The sequence below is a fragment of the Manacus candei genome, unplaced genomic scaffold (genome assembly GCF_025592945.1).
Source record: "Manacus candei isolate 608988 ecotype Guabito, Panama unplaced genomic scaffold, ASM2559294v1 h1tg000031l, whole genome shotgun sequence".
Taxonomy (NCBI): Eukaryota; Metazoa; Chordata; class Aves; order Passeriformes; family Pipridae; genus Manacus; species Manacus candei.
The window spans coordinates 1684263-1707153 of record NW_026138079.1 but is presented as its reverse complement, the minus strand read 5'-3'; the positions used below and the strand labels follow the sequence as shown (position 1 = coordinate 1707153).

Genomic DNA, 22891 nt, shown 5'->3' with positions numbered 1-22891 from the left:
GAAAAATTAGGTTTTTTTCTTCTTTTGACTGCTTCCCTCTGTTTTCCTCATTGAATTGTTTTAACCTACATAGCTCTGAAAAATTCACTAATGGACCAGGTGCCTGAGAGTGAGGCAAAAAGGAGAAGGCTACATGGATTTAGCCCTGGTCCAAGGCTAAGCTGGGCATTAAATGTGATTATCCCCTACTGGATATGTAGTTTGCCCAAAGAGGTTTTCGACATCCTTATATCACAGGGTAGGAGCAGAGAGAGAGAGAGAGAGAGAGGAATATATTGCTGAGCAGGATTCGAGAAGGAGCTTAAAAAACTGGTCCAAGAAGAGCCTTTTTAGGAAGGAATATTTCTTTTTTGCCTCCTGGGAGGGACACAGGGACACAGAGTAAAGGACACCCCCAGATCCTGATCTGGAGTGATCCTGTCTCACCTGGGAGGCTCCAGGAAAGCCCATGGCCTGTGGATGTTGGGAAGGAAATCTCCAAATGCCCCCTTGCCCGGCCTGGGGTGGTTTTTAGGGAGTCCCCAAGGGCTGGTGGTGTTCAGGGCACCAGCTCTGCTGATCCTTTCCGCTGTCCTGTCCAAGCTTTACCCACAGATTTCCACTCCCAGAGCAGCTTCTGGGAGGAGTCAGCAGAGCCCAAGCCAGGCTGGAATCCCTCATCCCGTGGCAGAAACAGGGAAGGCTCTTCCTGCACGGATCAGGCTGGGCTTGCCTCAGGATCCCTCTGAGGTTTCACCACTTCCACCTTCAGCCTTTTGTGCAAGGAAAACGAGGGAATCACAGAATATCCTGAAAGGGGAGGGACCCACCAGGATCATCCAAGGGTGCTTGGGACACCCCAACACTCCCCCCTGTCCCTCAGAGCGTTGTCCAAACCCTTCTGGAGCTCTGGCAGCCTTGGGGCAGTGCCCACTGCCCTGGGGAGCCTGGGCAGTGCCCACCACCCTCTGGCACCTTTAGAACCTTTTCCTAATATAATAACTATAAAAGCCAAACTGTTCTCAGAAAACCCTGTTCATCCCAGCCAGGTGAAATAAAACAAAATGCCTTCATTTCTTCCTTTCTTTCTGCTGCAAGTGCCTCCATGTGTTGGGAACTGAGAGTGACAGGTACCAGCTAAAAGCTTGGAAACCATAATAGAGTGAACCACCATGTGATTGGAAGAGTCCCACCATAACAGCTTATATTAGATCTTAGGAAGGAATTCTTCCCTGGGAGGGTGGGGAGGCCCTGGCACAGGTTGTCCAGAGAAGCTGTGGCTGCCCCTGGAGCCCTGGAAGTGTCCAAAGCCAGGTTGGATGGGGCTTGGAGCAACCTGGGCTGGTGGAAGTTGTCCCTGGTGGCACTGGATGACCTTTAAGGTCCCTCCCAACCCAAAGCATTCCATGATTCCATGACTCTAGGAAAACATGTAAAGGAAAAGGTGCTGCTTACAGCTGAGAAAAGCAACTGAGACTTTTTCTGCCTTTCCCAGTGTTTCCTCCCTCCCAGTCTCACCATCCAACTTTCACAAAATCTTGACTAAGGCAGTTGCCTCCAAGAGCTTCCAACCTAAATAGACTCTGCCCAGGCAGAAAAAAAAAAGGGATGGGCTGCAATGAAAGCTGGTGGTTGGGCACAGCTGGGGCTGTGGCTCTGTGTTTGTGACTCTGATGGGGTGGACTTGTCCTTCAGGGATGGGGACATTCCTGGTTGGCCTGTAGAAGAGTTCTGTGCAAGCACGAGCTGGCTGGGGGGGATTTACAAAACATCACGTGTTTTACAAAATATTTTGTGTCCAGAGAAGGGAACGGAGCCGGGGAAGGGTCTGGAGAACGTGTCCTGTGAGGAGCAGCTGAGGGAGCTGGGGGGGTTTATCTGGAGAAGAGGAGGCTCAGGGGGGACCTCATTGCTCTCTGCAACAGGAGGGTTGAAAGGAGGAGAGGAAATGGCCTCAAACTGCACCAGGGCAGGTTCAGGTCAGAGATCAGAAACAATTTTTTCCTGCAGGAGTGGTCAGGCCTTGGAATAAGTGTCCCAGGGAGGTGGTGGAGTCCCTGTGTCTGGGAGTGTCCCAGAGGTGTCTGGATGTGGCCCTTGGGGACATGGATTGGGGGTGATCCTGGTGGTGCTGGGTGAGGGTGGCACTGGATGATCCTGAAGGTCTCCTCCAACTCTGATGATTGTGGGGTTCTGTGATCACTCCCCAAATCCCCAGGATGTGAATTGAAGTGTTGCTGGCTCCAAATGGGCACAGAGACAGGTGGGGATTGCTCTTGGTTTCCTTTCTCTCTGTGTGTGTGTGTGCATGTCCATGGCCATCCAAGGGTGAAAAAAAGAGAAATTGAATCCAATTAAACAAAATAAAGCAGTTTATTATTGCAGAGGTTGTGGATTCCCCATCCCTGGAAGTGTCCAAGGCCAGGTTGGGTGGAGCAGAAAGACTTCCAGGACTGGGGGAGTCCAGAACCTCTCTGGGCAACCTGTGCCAGGGCCTCCCCACCCTCCCAGGGAAGAATTCCTTCCCAATATCCCACCTAACCCTGCCCTCCTCCAGCTTAAGGCCATTCCCCCTTGTCCTGTCACTCCCTGTCCTTGTGAAAAGTCCCTCTCCAGCTCTCTTGGAGCCCCTGGATGTACTGGAAGGACTTTATGGACTTTAACTGGCTGGCAGTGCAAAGGATTATAAAATTTCTATGAATGCCTGGCACTCCCTGGCAGAGCAGTGTTGGTGGGAGTCCTTTTTATCCACTTCCACACCTAGAACCTCAGTGGGTTTTCAATCCTTGAGGTTTCGTGGTGCAGACACTGCTTTTCCACACGGAAAAGATGGAAAAGGATTAATTTCCCTGGCATCTCTCAGCCTCACTGCTGAGTCAGTCGACTCTGGGGGATGTGAGCAGGGAATTTGTCATTTATTTTGGTTCAATAAAATCATCAAATGCGTGGAACAGGAAATCCTGTGACAACACTGCTTTTTCTGGGAGTGTGGCAGCTCAGATGGATTCGCTTGCTGAGTTATTTGGCTGTCATTTTAAAGATACACAGAAGTGTTGACAGGACAAGCTCCTTCCTCACAGAAAGCAGGGACACAGAAAACCAGAGCTGCTGCTGTGTGGGTTAGGAATGATGTTAAAACTGGCCCAGTCCTATAGAAATTATTTCAACTCCTTTTTTGAGTCACTTCATCTGACACAGCTCTTTTTTCACCCCTCTTGAATTAGTGTGATTTTAAATTGAGGGCAGGCAGGTAGTTATTTTCAATCCTCTGTTTTTTTGCTTTCCTTTTACAGCTAATACTCATTATTTTATTGCCTGGTGGTTGAATAGTTACAAAGGCTGTGGTGAATATTTGCAAGTGTTTACCTAAATTTGCATGATGGGATTTTCAAAGGATACAAAGCCTCATGGAATCATTGAATCATGGAATGGTTTGGGTGGGAAGGGAGCTTAAAGAACAGCTCATTCCATCTCCCTGCCATGGGCAAGGGCACCTTCCACCAGCCCAGGTTGCTCCAAGCCCTGTCCAGCCTGGCCTTGGACACTTCCAGGGATCCAGGGGCAGCCACAGCTTCTCTGGGAAATCTGGGCCAGGGCCTCCCCACCCTCACAAAGAGGAATTTCTTCCTAATATATAAATCCCAATATCCCATCTAACCCTACTCCCTGGCAGTTTGAAGCCATTCCCCTTGTCCTGTCCCTCCAGCCCTTGGAAATAGTCTCTCTCCATCTTTCCTGGAGCTCCTTCAGGCCCTGCAAGGCCACAATCAGGTCACCCCAAAGCTTCTCCTCTCCAGGCTGAACAATCCCAGCTCTCCCAGCCTTTCCTCCCAGCAGAGCTGCTCCAGCCCTGGGATCCTCTTGGTGACCTTCCTCCATCTCTCTCTGCTGTAATCACTGGGTGAATGCTCTGGAACTGTGAGAAAAGCAGAACAAGTTGAATGTATATTATTTCTGAAGGTCTTTCCTAAGCAGTCCTTAGGTCTGACTTTCTCCTGTCAGCTGCACTTCCCTACCCAGGATTTGGAGCTGTTTTAAGATCAGTGAACAAACCAAGATCTTTTTGGAGGGAGCATTTTCCAGAGAAATAGGAAACTGGGAGTGAACAAAAGGGTTGAGGCAGCTGCTGGGGCTTTGCTTCAGCTGGACAGGCTTGGAGTTGGAACCCTAGAGTGGTTTTAAGGGTGTCATATTGCCTTTATCCTTCCTAGAAGGAGCTTTCCTAACAAAGCTGGGCTGTTGGAGCACCAATCCCACTTTCCCTCCGGGCAGATGACAAATTTTCCCTCAGGGATGTTCTGGAGGGCACCCAAGCTCTGTGACCTGATTGCTTCACCCTGCTCTCCACAGGAGGTGGGAGAGAGGGTCTCCTCTTCCTCAAGGCCTCCTCTTCCTCAGGGTCTCCTCTTCCTCAGTGCCTCCTCTTCCTCAGGGTCTCCTCTTCCTCAATGCCTCCTCTTCCTCAGGGTCTCCTCTTCCTCAGGTTCTCCTCTTCCTCAGATTCTCCTCTTCCTCAATGCCTCCTCTTCCTCAGAGCCTCCTCTTGCTCAGGGTCTCCTCTTCCTCAGATTCTCTTCTTCCTCAATGCCTCCTCTTCCTCAGAGCCTCCTCTCCCTCAAGGTCTCCTCTTCCTCAGAGCCTCCTCTTCCTCAGGTTCTCCTCTTCCTCAATGCCTCCTCTTCCTCAGGGCCTCCTCTTCCTCAATGCCTCCTCTTCCTCAGAGCCTCCTCTTCCTCAGGTTATCCTCTTCCTCAGTGCCTCTTCTTCCTCAATGCCTCCTCTTCCTCAGGTTCTCCTCTACCTCAGGGTCTCCTCTCCCTCAGGGTCTCCTCTCCCTCAGGGTCTCCTCTTCCTCAATGCCTCCTCTTCCTCAGGGTCTCCTCTCCCTCAGGGTCTCCTCTCCCTCAGGGTCTCCTCTTCCTCAATGCCTCCTCTTCCTCAGGGCCTCCTCTTCCTCAGGCTCCTCAGAGCACTGGGAGAAGAGGGAGAGGGAAACTTTCACCCCACATGGAGTGATCAGATGGTCACCAAACAAGGTTTTGGCAGTGCCAGGATATTTTCCAAAGGTTTCGAGGAGTTGCCTCGCTCGGGGGTTTCCCAAAACACCACATGTCCAAGGGAAAGACCAAATGAAGCTGTGCAGCACTTTCTGTGAACAACCCTTTCTTTGGAATATAACTGGGAGGAGTGGAAATCCACCTGCCCTGCGGTCCCTCCCAGCTTTGCCCGGCCCGGATTACCGGGAGGTTTCAGCATTCCCTCCTCCCGGGCCCACACAGAAACCCCACAGGTTTTTTGCTTCCTCCTCTGTCCTTCGTGGTGAAAAATGCAAAAAAGGACTTTTTATTTTTCCTCTGCATCTCCCTTTGTGCTCTTGCTCTTGGCTGCAGGCGGGAATTGTGACGAGTAAATGCGTTTTCTCTCAGTGTTAATGGTGAATCTTGGTCAGGCTGTTGCTGTGTCAGTGCAGGGCAGCTCCTCGAAAAGTGTGAGGGAGGGCAAAGCCTGGGAGAGGATTTATGTCCTTCCAGTGCCTGAGGGGGCTCCAAGAAGGGTGGAGAGGGACTTTTCACAAGGACATGGAGGGACAGGACAAGAGGGAATGGCCTTAAGTTGAAGGAGAACAAGGTTAGGTGGGATATTGGGAAGAAATTGGCTGTGAGAGCAGTGAAACCCTGGCACAGGTTGCCCAGAGAAGCTGTGGCTGCCTCTGGATCCCTGGAAGTGTCCAAGGCTGGGTTGGATGGGGCTTGGAGAACATGGAGATTGTTTTAACAGAAGATGATGTTGAAAATATGGCACCAAATGTGCAACAGTGATGGGAGATAAGTGGAGGTTTTAAAGCTGGAGGTTCTGGATTTTACACAGCCAGAAGGAATCTCCCAGATTGGGAGAAGGCTGGAGAGGGGCTTTGGACAAGGTTATGGAGTGACAGGAAAAGGAGGAATGGCCTGAAGCTGAAGGAGGGCAGGGTTAGATGGGATATTGGGAAGGAATTCTTCCCTGTGAGGGTGGTGAGGCCCTGGCACAGGTTGACCAGAGAAGCTGTGGCTGTCCCTGGATCCCTGGAAGTGTCCAGGGCCAGGTTGGAGCAACCTGGGCTAGTGGAAGGTGTCCCTGCCCGTGGCAGGGGGTGGGACTGTATTATTTCAAGGTCCCTTCCAACCCAAACCATTCCATGATTCAGTGAAAGACCATTTTGTCCCTGCATCTGAATCATAAGAGCAGGATTTGTCTGCTGTCCGAGGACACGACGTGCTCGCAAACAACTTAAACACATCCTGAAGAGATGGAAGGATGGAAACATCTTCCTTGCCTTCTTTAATCATGGAACAGATAAGGAACAGCCTGTAAAAACGGGAGGAGGCAGGAGAAAGAATCCAACCGGCCATAAACAAAAAATTGATATATTTTATTTTAATAGTGCCTGACCTTTATTCCTCCTTTGAGTCCATTAAGCACCAGGCCATCTTCTCCAGGCTGACCAGGCCAGAAAAGCCAGGCTGTGTCATAATAAAGGCAAAAAAAAAAAAAATTTATGCCACCGTGCTGATTTAATTCTTAAGGATTCTGTTTGTCTGGCTGGGTCTGCCTCTCCCACCTACACCCTGTTCCTCATTACCTGCTCCACGTATCTGCCCGATCTCGCCGCAAACAGTTTTGGTTGACCACACCACTTCCCTCTTGAAAGTTAATGCTGTTTGACTCACTCTGCGCCGCTCGGGCCCGGCCAAAGAAAACAAGCCAAAGAATAACCTGCTTGTGTGCACTTTGGAAACTTCTCAGAGGCCCTGCTTTCAAAAATGCTCCACAGTAGCTTTACTATATCTCCCCGCAGCTGCAGAGAAAAAATGAGGGAAGCAAAAATGAAAAAAAAAAAAAAAAAAAAAAACGGGCTGGAGAACCTAAAATAAAGCCCAGGCAGAACCACATGAAATTTTATGGGCTCTCAGTGAACTGCAGGCCTGTGTAGGCACAATGGGAGCGTTAGTCCAGAGGAGGGACTGCTTAGGAACCCGCAGATTAAAATATCCTAATTATTTCTTTGGAAAATCAGGTATTTTCAGCTCCTGTGTGGCAAAATCAGTTGCTGGATATGGTCAAAGGTCTTTAGTTCAAGGGAAGTGTGTAGCCCAGGCTGTACAATCTGTCTGGAACAGGAGCAAAGCTCCAAGTTGTCAAAGTCTGAATGGTCTGTACCCACGGGGAGCAAATTTATTTTTGTGTTGCCAAATTCCCCTGGTTTACATAAACACTGAGCCACAGGACCTGACCTTTAAGTTGCAGGTCCCTTGTTCAACCCTGTCTGAGGCTGAGTGATGGAGACCTTTCAGTGCCTGGAGACATCCATGATGAAATGTTTGTGTCTGAGCTGTCTCTTTGACCTCCAACGCCGGGATGTTTGTGCAACTCACTTTCCTGTTCCTTCACCCCCCTGAGGGCACTGTCAAGGTGACAAATCCTCTCATCCCTCACTTTTCCCACTCAGGCTGAGGGAACACCGACCTCTGCTCGCTGGGAGCAGGGACAGGAGCCAGGGAAGGGCTGGAGCTGGGACAGGGTAGGCTCAGGGTGGATCTCAGGACAAGGTTCTTCCCCCAGAGGGTGGTGGGCACTGCCCAGGCTCCCCAGGGCAGTGGGCACGGCCTCAAGGCTGCCAGAGCTCCAGGAGGGTTTGGACAACACTCTGAGGGACAGGGGGGGATCGTTGAGGTGTCTGGAGTTGGACTGGATGATCCCTGCGTGTCCTTCCCCCCTCAGGATATTCTCTGGCTCCACAATCGTGTTTCTGCAGCTTTTCTTTGCACAGAGGGGCCTTTTTTGTGCCTGTATTTTTCTTGGTTGCTCCCTGAGCTGTTGGATGGCTGGCTGGGCCTCATTCTGCACCTCCTCTTTCCTACATATCTCCAAGTGTGACGTCTCAGCCCGTGGCTGGAGGGGATTCCTACGGCCGTTGGTACGTGCGGGAAGACGCAAACTATAAAGAAACAAAAGAGGCTTTTGGCAACGTGGTGCTTGAGTTGGGAGTCATTCAAACGTTGTCAAGGGCTCAGCCTTTTAAAAGTGCATACACTGAGATGGGGGAAAGGGAAAAGAAAGCAAAGGGTGTGATTTAGCAGACTAATTTAACTTCCACGAATAACTTCTTCCCTCCCGACTCCTAACGCTCGGTTCTGCGACTTTTCCTTCGCTGCCATGACCTAATTCCTGGGGTGAACCCAGGGAATAATTGCACTTCCCCAGCAGGAATAGAGGGCACAACATCTGTCAGATTCAGCAGAAGTTCTGGTGGATGTACAGCCAGCCAAATAATTATGAGTTTGAGTGGAGATGCACTTGTGCATCCCTGTTCGTTTGTACCTCCCGGCGGAGCTGGGGAGGGGGAGGAAGCACATTCCTGCCTCCCAAAAATTGTCAGGGTTGCTTTTTCTGGCTGTGGAACCTCAGGGGGGACGTGAGGCTTTTCATATGTTCGTCAGGAGGCAGGGAAAAAGCTGGAGAGACCCAGCCTGGAAGAGCCTGGGACCTCACAGTCAGTCAGAGCAAGGGAGAGCAGAGCCTCTCCAGGGTTTTTCCTGAGGACTTTCCCCACTGGAGCTCTCCCAGCACAAATAAGGAGTGGAGCAGGGACTAAAAGAGCTCTAAGCCTGCAATTAGGGCACAAAAGAAGAAACTGGCTGCCCAGGGAGGTCATGGAGTCTCCCTCTGTGCAGACATTCCAAACCCACCTGGGCACGTTCCTGGGTCTGGGTGACCCTGCCTTGGACTGGATGATCTCCAGAGGTCCCTTCCAAACCCAACTGTTCTGGGATTCTGTGAACTGAAGTTCATTTTCTAGTGCATCTCAGGCAAAAGGGTCTTGATCCAGACTCTCCCACCTGCCCTGGTTTGTTCTGGGGCAGGATTCCCCCTTTGTGCAATTTTTTGCTCCACCTACAGCGTCCGTGTGGGTTTGGTTTTTTCCAAAGAATGAGAAAAAAAAAATCATCATAATGTTCTTTAACTACTGATAAAACATAGGGGAAAAAAAAACCAAAACCCAGCTGCTCAGGGTGCAAGAACACCCAAGAAAGGTGCAAAAAGCTGCCTGGGGATTCCCTCAGGCAAAGCAGGGAGTCACTGGAGAGCAGGGAAGCTGCTGTGTCAGTCTTTGGTCACCTGGTTGGTGTCACTCGTTCAACACACAGTGAAAATTGGAGCCACCAGTGGAAAAATTCAATGCTCAGCAAAAGAATTGTGCCTTAAAACATGTGTTTTGTCTGCAGTTACTCAGAGTGAGGAGCAGATTTTTCCAGACAGGGCCGAGGGTTGCCAGGGAAGGGGTGTAGGAGAAGCGCATCTGGAAGGGCTTCCCAGTGTCCCAGGGTGGCTGGATGTCAGCCTGGCACCCAGTCATGGCATGTCCAGCCTCATTCACACACTTCCAGAGCCTCCTGCCTGCAGTCAGGTCAGCTCTGATGACCAGCACTGATCCTGCTGGTAATTACAGGCACGGCATGAAAATGCTGAGGATAATATCCTGTCTGCCACGGCGTTCCTGCTGTCTGGAAATGAGGCTTTGTGCTGTCCAGCACACAAGAAAAACAGCCAAAAAATATATAGAATTGCTGATGAATCTGCTTGAGACTCTGGCTACCTTATTTGTCCTCAGCACAGCTCTAATGCTTCTCGCTGAGAAAAATAGGAAATATCCTACAACGTGTGTAATTCCTTTTTTAGGGATTTTTTACGTTGTATTTTTAACACTGGACAAGAGGTTGGTGTGAGCTCTGACACTGTCCCAAACTGAGCCTTCTGATGTGCAGATAGGAAATCAGGGCGTATGAAGTATTTTATATCTGGGATATGTGCACACAGGGGAAAAAAAATGCTGATTTATGCATTCAAGGCTCCGTTTCTGTTGTAAATATGCTTTTATTGCCAGCAGTATAGTTGATTTTCAAGCATTTCTCAGCTTGGTAGTAATCTAGAAGGATTATACTTTAATTTATAGAGTCATGGAATGGTTTGGATTGGAAGGGATCTTAGGGATCATCCAGTTCCACCCCTTGCCATGGGCAGGGACACCTTCCACCAGCCCGGGTTGCTCCAAGTTCCATCCAACCTGGCCTTGGACACTTCCAGGGATCCAGGGGCATTCATTTTTTTTTTTTTTTAACAAGAATATATCATGTTTTGCACTAAACATACAGTGCTCACTTCCTAGAGTAATAAGAAAGGGTTATATTTTCTTCCCTAAGTACAAAATAATTGCGTTAATTTGAGCTCCACGGCACAAAACAATGTTCAGCACTTTATTACCCAGACACAATGAGACGTGGGTTATTTTCTACCCCACTAGAGCTGGAGCCAAACCAAGGGCCTGAGCACAAACAGCCCTGAGAAGAGGAGATGCTTGGATCGAGGTCCAACGTTGCTTCCAAAGCACTTTTCCTTAAATTAAACCGTCGGATCTCATCACTCACCCCCTACTTTGGGAAAGTCTGGCCAGGAGCTGTATTTTCCTGTGTATAATCCGCTTTTTGGGTGGGAAAAGTTTCCATTTCCACACGGGAAAGGGGAAGGGGGGGAAGCAGAGGAGAGAAGGGGGAGGAATTCGGGGAGAAAAGGCTCGGCTTAGTTAAACTCCCCTGTTGTGGTTTAACCCCAGGCGGGGTTTAAACCACGAGGCCGCTCCCTCAGTCCTGAGGGAGGGACGGGGAGGAAAACTGGGAAAGAAAAACCCACGGGTTGAGATAAGAGGAGTTTAATGATTGAAATTACAGGGGGAAAAAAATAACAAATAAAAGGGAGACAGCGAAAGGAGAGAAATAAAACCCAAGAGAAGCGACTGCTCACCACATGCTGACCCATCCCTGTCCCCAGGACAAGGAACATTCCCTTTGTTCTCTTCATGAGGATTTGGGTCAGAAAAGATGTGGATGGTACACAGGAAAAGCTGTGGTGCTTCTGCTCAGGAGCCTCTGGCCTGGCTGCTCAGCAGCCTCCAGTCTCTGTCACACATTTGGGCCCACGAGCCCAAACCTTTGGGGGGTGTTTGTAGCTCTGAGGAACCAGCTGCAAAGAGAATCATGGAATCATGGAATGTCCTGAGCTGGAAGGACCCACAAGGATCATTCAGTCCAACCAAGACACCCCAATAATCCCCCCTGTCCCTCAGAGCGTTGTCCAAACCCTCCTGGAGCTCTGGCAGCCTTGGGGCTGTGCCCACTGCCCTGGGGAGCCTGGGCAGTGCCCACCACCCTCTGGGGGAAGAACCTTGTCCTGAGATCCACCCTGAGCCTGCCCTGTCCCAGCTCCAGCCCTTCCCTCAGGTCATGGATAGTCAGATCTGTGAGGGGATGAGAGCAGGTGACAGGAGATTGGACTCATCTTGTGATGATTAAAAGAGGAAAAAAAAATCACAGAATCATGGAATGGCTTGAGTTGGAAGGGACCTTAAAGATCATTTAGTTCCAACCCCCTGCCATGGGCAGGGATGTCCATTAATCCATCCCAGCACTGTTTGCTTATAAAATGGTCCTGGATTCCCACAAGCATTTTGTTGTCTTCAGGTGGCAGGATAAGAGCAACGATGCCTTTTCTCACCCTCTGTTTCACCCCCTTCTGCCCCTCTGAACCCACAAGGCATCTGATGACACTTTTAAAAACCAGGTTAAAATAGGAGACCTGTTTCTTTTTGTGCACCTGGAGCACTGCTGTGGCTCTTGTGGGGCCCACCACGGTGTGAATCCCAGATCGAGCCACCATTCCCGATGGGCACAATCCCAGGGGCTTCCAAAGCACTTTGTTCCCATCTTTTCCTCTTCCAGAGCCCCAACCAGTTGGCTGTGGGCCAAGCCAAGTGCTCCACAGTCTCTTGGAGTCTATAAAGCTGCATTTCCCTCCCATTAAAGAGGGAAAACACTTTCATGTTGCGCGGCTGTAAAAGTATCGGAAGAGCCGATGTTTTCTCTGCCCTCCTGGGGTAATATTCCATGTAAAAAAAACCCCTCCTGACCTCACTGAGGTTTTTTCCAAAGAAGAAGCAAGCTAAAAAACCCATCACAGTGTTGTTTAACTGCTGTTAAAACATAGGGGGGAAAAAAGCACCAGCTGCTCAGGGTGCAAGAACACCCAAGAAAGGTGCAAAAAGCTGCCTGGGGATTCCTTCAGGCAAAGCAGGGAGTCACTGGAGAGCAGGGAACCTGCTGTGTCAATCTCAAAGCCCCCAAACCCTGTGGTTTAGCCAAGCTGGCTGGATGTCCTCTTTATTCCAGCCTCTCAAACCTCCACCCTGCAAGCCAAGATGGGGGGGAAAGGAAAAATATTGCCTTTTCTTTTCTCTGTTGGTCCCTACAAACCGATCCTTGTCAAAAAAAAAGCTGTGGGGACACAGGGAGTGTGAGAGGTCTTGTGTCAGCTCCGTGCCAAGGCCTTCCTTCAGCAGCTGGAGGCTGGATTTCCTTCCCCAAAGTCCTGTCTGCTTTGGGGCAGCTCCTCGTGGCCAAACTGCTGGCTCAGCAGAGCCAAACCAGCTCCCAAGCACATTCCTACTGCTCTTTTTCATCCTACTCTCCTGGAAAAAGGGAAGCCTGGGTTTGTGGTCACCACATTGGGCCACAGGGTCACTGCCTGGCTGGGGGCAAGTCACCCAATCCCTCTGTCCTTGGGTTTGCCACCTATAAAAGGGGGATAATAACAGTGCTGGGCTTTGCAGGGGTGAGCTGAGGACAACCTGCCTGCTCTTTGAGCAGGGTGTTTAGAGGGGAACTTCAAAGTGAAGCTAATAAACACCAGAACACAAGTCACCCTCACAAAGCTCTGCCCGTGCATGTAGGGTGGCTTGGGAAAACCATTCCTGTTTGGGACATTTTCCCAGTGTTACCTGCAGCTCTCAGGATGAGAGGAAAGCTGAAACAGCTCCTCTGCTCGGGGCTGGTGGGGTGGGAAGAGCCACTTTTGGAGCTACATCTTGAGGTGACAATTGCCTGGCATTGATTCTAAGTGTTTCCCACCCAAAATTAGCCCCAAAACAGCAGAGTCCCCCTGGGAACTGTTGGTGCTGCTCTTTCTTCCCTGAGTGCGATGACACGAGTGGAATTCCCACAAGCCCGAGGGATCAGGCAGAGCTTGGTTGTGCTGAGGCACCACTGGGATCCCCAGGCTATGGAAGAGGCTCCATGGAAGAGGGTGAAGGCTCAAACATCCCCTGCAATGCCCAAAATTCTGGGGGAAGCTCTGGGGCTGGTGGGGGCAGGGATTTCACTTGGCGGGCGCAGAGTACAGATGTTGGGCATCAGGAGGAATGTTGGACACCAGGAGGAATTTCTTGCTGGAAAGGGTGGTCAGGCCTTGGCAGGGGCTGCCCAGGGAGGTTTGGAGTGCCCAGCCCTGGAGGTGTCCCAGGAAGGCCTGGCCGTGGCACTCAGTGCTCTGGGCTGGGGGACAAGGTGGGGATGGGGCACAGGGGGGGATCCATGGGCTGGGAGGGCTTTTCCAACCTCAGGGATTGTGTGAGACAGGCACAGATCCTCCCATCAGCTTGGAGGGATCCAGCCTGGGAACAGGATGCCCTGTGGTGACCTAGGGAGGACGCTAAGCCTGGTTTAATTTGCCAGAGCAGGCTGGGCTTTGTCTGCCCTGCCCGGCGTCGTGTGCCAGCCTGGCACAAACTTAGTCCCTGAGCGAGACTCAAAGCAGGGAGTGAATTCCTGCCTCAGCAACCCTCGTCCTGTTGGCCTCAGAGGAGCTGCTCACCTCCACTAGAGGCTGTTGGCACAGGGGCTGGCACTGCTGGGATGTGGGAAGGGAAGGGAAGGTGGCAGGGGGGTCACGCTGGGCTCCCTCCCCCAGGAGCAGGAGATGTCTGAGGAGCATTAGAAATCAGGACTAAATGACATCAAGGGGATGGATTTGGAAGGGTCTGGTGGCTCTTGGCTCTGCAAGCCCTGGGCTGAGCCTGCTGAAGCTTAAAAATAATCCAAATGCATGAGGTATTTTGCACATCTTGTATGACTCTGCATGTTGGCTTTCCAGTCCAGGGTCAGGAGCCCAAGGCTGGAGGCAGCTTCCAGCTCTGCTCTGCTGACAAATGAAACCTTTGCTCTTGACCAACCAGAATGGCAGATAAAAGTCCTTTTCATCTGTCTTTGCTTCTCCCCTCTTTTTGTTTTGTTTTGTTTTCTTTTTTCTTTTCTTTTCTTTTTGCTTTGTTTTTTTTTTTGAAGCCCTAATGGGTCTCTTTAATGACGAAACCACTACTATATAATACGTCCTTTTTATATTTTAATTCCTCCCCCACTCCCCTCGGGATAATTTACAGCCCAGTGTGGAATCTGAGCCCGCTCCAGCCGTGCCAGAGGGCCCTGGCAGCAGGAAGAAAGGCCCAGCCACTGCCATTTGGAACCAGGAGCCGAGTTATAAAATTTAATTTTAGAACTGCAGCTACTGGGAACCGCTTTTAAATGCACATTTTCCTCTTGGTGCATAAAGTGGAGCTGTTGGGGTGGCTTGAAAGAGGGCTCTGTGGAGGAAGGGGCCTACTGGGCTCTCCAGAGGACTTTTGCTGCTTGTTCAGCGTTGGAAGCTGGATTTTTGGGAATGCTGATGGATTCAGTGCTATGGGGGGTGTGGAATAGGGCACGGTGGGTTGGTTTTAGGAGTTTTGTGCCAGTCTTTCTGTGAGCTGAGGGAGGAACAGCACTGGGCACCTCCCTGCAGGCAGGTTGGAGGTGCAAAGGAAGCTGCAGAGGGCAACTCTTCCAACAGGGAAAGGAAAATCAGGAGCAGACAGACATCAGATCATGGTGTTCCACGGAAAGCAGGGATAATGCCACCTTCTCATGGAATCATGGAATGGTTTGGGTTGGAAGGAGCCTTAAAGATCATCCAGTGCCACGCCCTGCCATGGGCAGGGACACCTTCCACCAGCCCAGGTTGCTCCAAGCCCTGTCCAACCTGGCCTTGGACACTTCCAGGCATCCAGGGGCAGCCACAGCTTCTCTGGGAATTCTATCCCCACCCTCTCAGGGAAGGATTTCTTCCTGCCATCTGATCTTAACCTGCCCTCTTTCAGTTTAAAGCCATTCCCCCTCGTCCTGTCACAAGTTCCCTCCTTTCTTCAAGGGACCAAGTAGAAAAAAAAAAGATGTTTGACCTCTGGGCTGGAGATTTAGCACTGACATTGCAGTCCTGACAGGGTGACAGTGTCCAATGGGAAGAAGGGAAGGGATAAGCCATGAATATTCATGAGGCAGATGATTTCCTGAGGCAAATCCAAGCTGCAGAAATGGGTTGGGTTTGGGGGGAAAGGAGGGACAGTGGCACCCACTGCTCTGCAAGAAGGTTCCCAAGCAGAAGGTGTGAAAATGATATTTTTGGAGCTGGGGATTTTACTCCATTGATTAAATCCAGTTGGGGTCAGGGAATGCCCTCATAGACCCCTTACAGTCAGTACTTTTGGAAAGGCTGGGAGAGCTGGGATTGTTCAGCCTGGAGAGGAGAAGCTTTGGGGTGACCTGATTGTGGCCTTGCAGGGCCTGAAGGGGCTCCAGGAAAGATGGAGAGAGACTATTTCCAAGGGCTGGAGGGACAGGACAAGGGGAATGGCTTCAAACTGCCAGAGGACAGGGTTAGATGGGATATTGGGAAGAAATTCCTGGCTGTGAGAGTGGGGAGGGACTGGGATAGAATTCCCAGAGCAGCTGTGGCTGCCCCTGGATCCCTGGAAGTGTCCAAGGCCAGGTTGGACGGGGCTTGGAGCAACCTGGGCTGGTGGAAGGTGTCCCTGCCCATGGCAGGAGGTTTGGAACTGAATCATATTTAAGTTCCCTTCCCACCCAAACCATTCCATGGTTCCATGATTATTCTTTTACCCTGCCCTGCATTTGGAGAGAGCACTTCAGAAAGCAGAACCTGTGTGATTTGGGGCTTTCTGCTGAAGGGCTGTTTTCTGTGACCTTTCAGAAGGAAAAGCCCTTTTTGGGAATGGCTTTTTTTTCCCTATTTCCAACATCCCACCAAACACAAGCCTGCTGGGGGTGGTTTCCATTCCTACCCCAGAGTGTGGTGTCACAGCCTTCCAGGAGAAGGATTTGAAGGATAGCTCATAAAGCTGGAGAGTAATGGACACCAAAATGCTTTGCACAGTTGTGACCACAGATCAGCTCTTAAGACAGTGGGAAAAGGATTTATGATCTGTGCTTTTCCTGGGGAGAAAGTGCTCCAGCAGGTGGGACATCCCTCCTGTGCTCCCCCTGTGCTGTCCCTGTGGTTGCTGGTTGACACACAGAGGATCCCAGTGCAGAGAGCAGCTCCAGGGAACAGGCAGAAATGTGTTCCCTTAGTCACTCCAGCTGAATTTGGATGTTCCCAATGCTGTCCTGCAGCTTGGGCTCTCCAGCACCTTCCCTGTCCCCTCCCAGCCCCAGAGCTTCCTGGGGACTGTGCTCCAAAGGCTGCTCCAGGGAGCTCTGGACCCTCTAATTCCAAGACCCCTCTGCACTGGCTGATGCTGTAAAAGCAGCATTTACTCTCTTGGAGCTGGATGTCTGGTGGGACCTCACGTTCCTGAAGCTCCTGATGTGGATTCATGATTCCAGTTCTGACTCTTCCACTTCTTCTGGGTTTTATTTCCTATTCCTGCCCGTAAAGCCACTGCAAAAGACTCCAAAAATAGGACTTGCTTGGGTGTGTTATTTTATAGCCCCATAGAACGTGTCTAATTATGGTGCCTTGTGACAATCTGGGGTTGGATTTTTGAGGAGTTATTCCAGTGCAGGTTTAGCACGGGGGTCACTCGATATTTCCTCCTTTTAGAAACCCCTTCTCTCCTCGTGGGAGGTGCAGGAAGGCACTGAAATTTTCAGTGGATCTGGTCCTTCAGGACCAGGCCGCGATGCAATTCATGCCTCGTGCCTCCTGTTCCTGCAGAGAAGTGGTTGCAGCTCCAAATTTCACACAGTCCCAGGGCAGAGACTTCAGCAGCGGATCAGGGGTTAAAAAAAACAAGGGGAAAAAAACAAAAGAATAAACCAAACCAACAGACCTGGTGTACCAGTGAGATTTTCTGATGTTTTTCCCCCTCCCTCCCCACAACAGGACACCGTCAGAAGATGGATGAGCAGACGAAGCCGGGCAGTTTGTCCTTCTCCGAGCGCCTGAGCGAGCTGGAGCAGCTGCGCCGCACGGCCATGAGGGTCAGCCCCCACCACCCAGCCCCCACAGCCAACCCACGGGCCTCCCTGAACCACTCCACTGCTTTTAACCCTCAGCCTCAGAGCCAGATCCAGGGTAAGTACCCGAAATCCTCCCCCTGCTCGCCTGCCTCCACCTTCGCCATCCCTGAGCCTGCCGACCACCGACCCCCTCCCATCCCTTCTGGGCCCTCCTTGGGTGCCTTTCAGCCTTTAATGAGTGCAAAGAGGGGCTTCCTGACATGTATATGTGTTTTGAAAAGCCATTCCTACTCCAGAGTGTGGTGTCACAGCCTTCCAGGAGAAGGATTTGAAGGATATCTCATAAAGTTGGAGAGTAATGGACACCAAAATGCTTTGCACAGTCGTGACCACAGATCAGCTCTTAAGAGAGTGGGAAAAGGATTTATGGTTTGTGCTTTTCCTGGGGAAAAGGTGCTCCAGCAGGTGGGACATCCCTCCTGTGCTCCCCCTGTGCTGTCCCTGTGGTTGCTGGTTGACACACAGAGGATCCCAGTGCAGAGAGCAGCAACAGGGAACAGGTAGAAATGTGTTCCCTTAGTCATTCCAGCTGAATTTGGATGTGGCAGATTTGAAGGGGTCCACACTGTCTCTCTTCCCAGCTCAGTGCAGCTGTTTTGTTGTCCTTGCCTGTGCCAGAACTGTAACACCTTAAAATCCATTTTTTTCCTTGCAAAGAAGCATCATGCCAGGGTTTTTCCATGCCTAGGTGTATTTCCCAATGGATATTTGTCAATTAGTGTGCTTGGGTGAGAGAGAAACACCGTCAACACTTTGCTTTGACCTTTCCCAGGGAGCTTTGCAAAGAGCTTCATCCCCCAAAACCAACCTCTTAGTGCTGAGGCATCCTTGGGATTGGCTGCTCTGGGTGGATTTCTGTGGTTTTCCAGCGGGTTTTGTTTGAATGAAAACGTGCAGAGTGGTGACTCAGCAGCCTGATTTGCTCAGTGGTGCCAGGGAAACCCAGTCATCCAGCTTGGAATCTCCCCTGCCATCCCTAGAGCCCAGTCTGTCCCTGCTAAAACCAGGGATGTGTCCCTGGGATGAGCTGAAACTCGGGGAGCAGTGGGTCGGGTCACTCAGCACCAGCTGTTACCAGCAGAATGCAGGTTCATGGGCAGATGCACCCAAAAAAAGGTGTGTGGACAGTGTTCATTTTTAGCAGGTGCTGTTCCTGGGGGAGTTTTCCCTCTGTTCTTCCACCCAGAATGAAATGATCTCAGTCAGGGTTCAGCACTGGGGTTTTGGAAAGAAATGGTTTCTGTGAACTGAAATAAGTTCTTGTTTTGGCACTGGTTTTTAAGAGCAGGGTGCTCTTTCTTGCAAGCAGAAAAGGTTGTATCATTTACCTAAGGCAAGCCTAGTTACATTCTTTTATTCCTGAGGTTTACAAGGTCTTTGGTTTAGTGAAATCTGTTGCAAAGCTGCTGCTTTTCAGGTATGTTTGAGAAGCCATCATAAAATCATGGAATGGTTTGGGTTGGGAGGGACCTTAATCATCTATTTTCACCCTCTGCCATGGGCAGGGACACCTTCCACCAGCCCAGGTTGTTCCAACCCTATCCAACCTGGCCTTTGGACACTCCCAGGGATCCAGAGGCAGCCACAGCTTCTCTGGGAAATCTCTGCTAGTGCCTCTCCACCCTTACAAGGAAGGATTTCTTCCCATTATCTAATCAAAACCTACTAAAAACCTACTGATTTTCACTCCTGGAAGTCAGCACACTTTGTCCTGTGCCAGGCAAAGCACAGAGAGAAGGTGGAAGGACCACCCAGCTCCTTCCCTGCCCAGGTGGAGGATCCAACCCAGCCCCTCACAATCCCATCTCTCCCTTCCCTGCCCTGCAGAGTGAACCCCTTTGGGTCTCTCCTGTGCCCCTGTGAAAGAAAATATGGATAATTTTGTGGCTGACACATCATGGGTGGAGGTGTTGGTGGCACACTCACATTCCTCAGCTTCTTGGGAACTCTCTGTGCTTGGCAGAGTATCGGGTTTAACACCAAGGATCCCTCTTCCCTGGCTCCCTGTGGAAGTCCCTCTCCTGCCCAGCAGCAGATCCATGGATTTTCACACCCAGTTGTGGATCCAGCTGCTCTCCCCACAAACAGCTTTGCTCTGCTTTGCTCTTTGCAAACAGCATTTTAATGGGTTTTACCCCGGGATGCAGCCCAGGAAGAGACAGTGATGGAACCCCTGAGGTTTCCTCATGGACACCCTCCTGTTCTCCTGGTTTCCCTTTCCCTCTGGCTCCAAAATGTGTGTTGTCTGCTGAGCACCTTGAGGCTTGTGGTCACTGCCCATAAAATAAACCCCAAACTGAAGCTCCCTCGTTACTGCCCATAAAACAAACCCCAAAGTGAAGCTCCCTCGTTTGGGACCATCTCTGCTGCAGTCGCCTTTTGACTTCCAGGGCTCATCTTTTCAGGGTCAGTGGGGAAAAGGGAAAGAGTGGGAAAGGGAATAGGGTGGGAAAGAGCTCCAGCACCCTCATTTTTCCACAGAATCACAGAATATCCCCAGTTGGAAGGGACCCACAAGGATCCCTGACTCCAACTCCTGGCCCTGTACGGGTGTTCCTCGGTGTTCAAAGTGTAATTGGTTTTAGGGTTGATCCCCTCTGTGACCTCTTGTGGGAGTTGGGATATTTGATTTTTTTACTGTTGTTACTTTTGTTTATTACATTTCAGAGCAGAGGGTTACAAACAAACATGGCCAGCAGGTCAAGGAAGGGGAATTGGGGTTGTTCAGCCCAGAGAAGAGAAGCTTTGGGGTGGCCTAATTGTGGCCTTGTAGGACCTGAAGGGAAGTTACAGGAAGGATGGAGAAAGATTATTTCCAAGGGCCTGGAGTGACAGGACAAGGGGGAATGGCTTCAAACTGACAAAAAGCAGGGTTAGATGGGATATTAGGAAGGAATTCTTCCCTGTGAGGGTGGGGAGGGTCTGGGATAGAATTCCCAGAGAAACTGTGGCTGCCCCTGGATCCCTGGAATGTCCAAGGCCAGGCTGGACAAGGTTTGGAGCAACGTGGGCTGGTGGAAGGTGTCCCTGCCCATGGCAGGGATGGGACTGGATTATTTTAAGGTCCCTCCCAACCCAAACCAGTCTGGGATTTCGTGATTCCAGGAGAACTTCTGAACATCTCATTGCTATAACTTTCTGCCCATCTTTGCATCCTGAACCACTTCTAGAAACTGGAAACAACTGGGAAGTTCCTAATGGAACTTTCTCCCTGGAGAGAGCACGGAGTGGTTTTTATAGGGGTACAAAACAAGGCATTAAAACCCCCAGACATTGCTAAATTCCAAGCAGTAGCTTTAAACTCTGCTTTAACTCCCACCAGCAGGAATCACAAGTTACTCCTCTTTTCTCCAAGCCCAATTATCTTTCTGTAAAAAAACCCCAAAACTGACTCAAAAATAGACATGTCAGGATTTAAAGGGGCAGGTTGCCACGCCACTAAACCACTGTTTATTTGTTGAGGTTTTCATCTAGAAAAGGCTCGAGGTTAATTTTAACTTCCCCTTTTACCAAGTCTCAGCTCTGAGCTTGAAGCCTCTCGTGTCAGGGCCACAAATCCCAGCCAGTCAAAGAGACCATAAATCGCCTTTAATCGAGTTTTCTGCTTCTTTCATATCACAGGGGAGGCAGAAAAGTCCACCTGTTCACTTGAAAGGTTTAACCCACGGGAAAAAAAAAGGGGGAACAGGAGGGGAGGAGGAGCCTCCCCCACATCACACATGGTTTGAGTTGAGTTCAAAAATCACTTTGTGCCCAGAACCGAGCGTGTAATGGCCGAGGGTTTGACCTCCACCTCCTCCATCCAGGGAAAGCTCCGACCTCAACTCACCCCTCCCTCTGGGCAGAGGGGGAAAAGAAAACAGGCAGAGCCATGGGAGCTGGGCTGAGGGGCTTTTTAGACCCTCCATGACCACTTATATATATATATATATATATATATATATATATATGACCACTTATATATATATATATATATATAAGCCTTATATATATATATAAGGCTTATATATAATAAATATAAATATATCTATATTATTTTATATTTATTTTATATATTTATAATATTAAATATATTAAATAAATAGTAATTTTACACAATTACATTTATAATATTAAATAAACATTAAATATATTTTATATATTATATCTATTTATATTATATCTATTTATAAATATATTTATTTATATTTATTATATATGTAACATATAATATATGTTAATATTAATAAATATTAATATTAACATATATCATAATATTATATATACTATATACCATATACTATATATTATATAATATATTATACATTATATATTATATATTATACAATATATATTATATATCATACATTATATATTATACATTATACAATTTATATTATATATTATACATTATACATTATACATTATACATTATATATTATATATTATACACTATACATTATGTATTATGTATTATATATTATATATTATATATTATATATTATATATTATATATCATATATCATATATCATATATCATATATCATATATTATATATTATATATTATATATTATATATTATATATTATATATTATATATTATATATATTAAGCTCCTCTTAACACCCAGCTGAATTTTCGGCACTAAAATCCAAATTACTAATTTTAATTTTAACCAGAGTAGGTCGATCTGTAACTCAAGATGTAAATGTAAGGTTCCTGTACAGCACAATTCTTTTTTTTAGGGCCAGCAGAAAATATTTTAAATGTCCCCAAGGCCAAGGATATTCTTTTGGGGCCGTTGAAGCTGACTTAATAAAATGCATAAATAAATGTCTTAACTAGGGGGGTTAGGAATATCACCCAAAAAACATGGGATTACAATCACTTCATAACAATATAACAATAATAGAAATGATAAATAATATAAATAATATAAATACAACATATAAATATATTATTATATTTTTATATTAATATATATTGATTTATGTATTATAGTATTATATTGTTTTTATAAATAATTTATATTTATATTAATTCATATAATACATACATGTTACATATAAATATAAATTTATATATTATATAATATATATAATATATATAAATATATAGTGTATATAAATATATAAGTATTTATTATAAATATATATGAATATAAATATATACATATATATAAATATATACATATATATAAATATATACATATATATAAATATATAAGTATATACTATATATAAATATATACTATATATAAAAATATATAGTATATATATAAATATATTATTTATTATAAATAATAAAAATTAAAAATAATCATAACTAATTTTTTTTCCTTTCAAATGAGCCCAAACAATTTTCATGGAATCATGGAATGGTTTGTATTGGAAGGGACCTCAAAGCCCATCCAGCCCAACTCCTGCCCTGGGCAGGGACACTTTCCACCATTCAAGGTTGCTCCAAACCCCTTCCAACCTGACCTGGAATGTTTTCAACTTTTTTACCAAATTTTTGGATGTTTTGAACTGGTCATTTATTAATTACCCACAGATTTAAAAAAAAGATACATAAACTAAAGTTATAAAAAAAAGAAACAGTCACTGCAATCCCCTCAAGCTCCACGCTTCTGGTTCTTTTTCACGCTTTTACAGCCTTAAAACCCCCGAGTTCTCTCTTTTTCCTCACATTTTGTAACCTTAGATGTTAAGTTT

General features: G+C 48.1%; 1 protein-coding gene across 3 annotated transcripts in view; it reads left to right on the top strand.

The window, feature by feature from the left end:
* The window catches only part of RUNX1 (RUNX family transcription factor 1), a 188801-nt gene that overhangs the window by 126905 nt on the left and 39005 nt on the right, over window positions 1-22891 (top strand). For all 3 annotated transcript variants that reach the window (XR_007905101.1, XM_051791232.1, XM_051791233.1), the window contains one exon: window positions 17062-17253. Coding sequence is in view for 2 of the 3 variants with exons in the window: in XM_051791232.1 (XP_051647192.1) it covers window positions 17062-17253 (192 nt within the window). In the remaining variant the exon portion in view is untranslated. The remainder of the gene's footprint in view (window positions 1-17061; window positions 17254-22891) is intronic.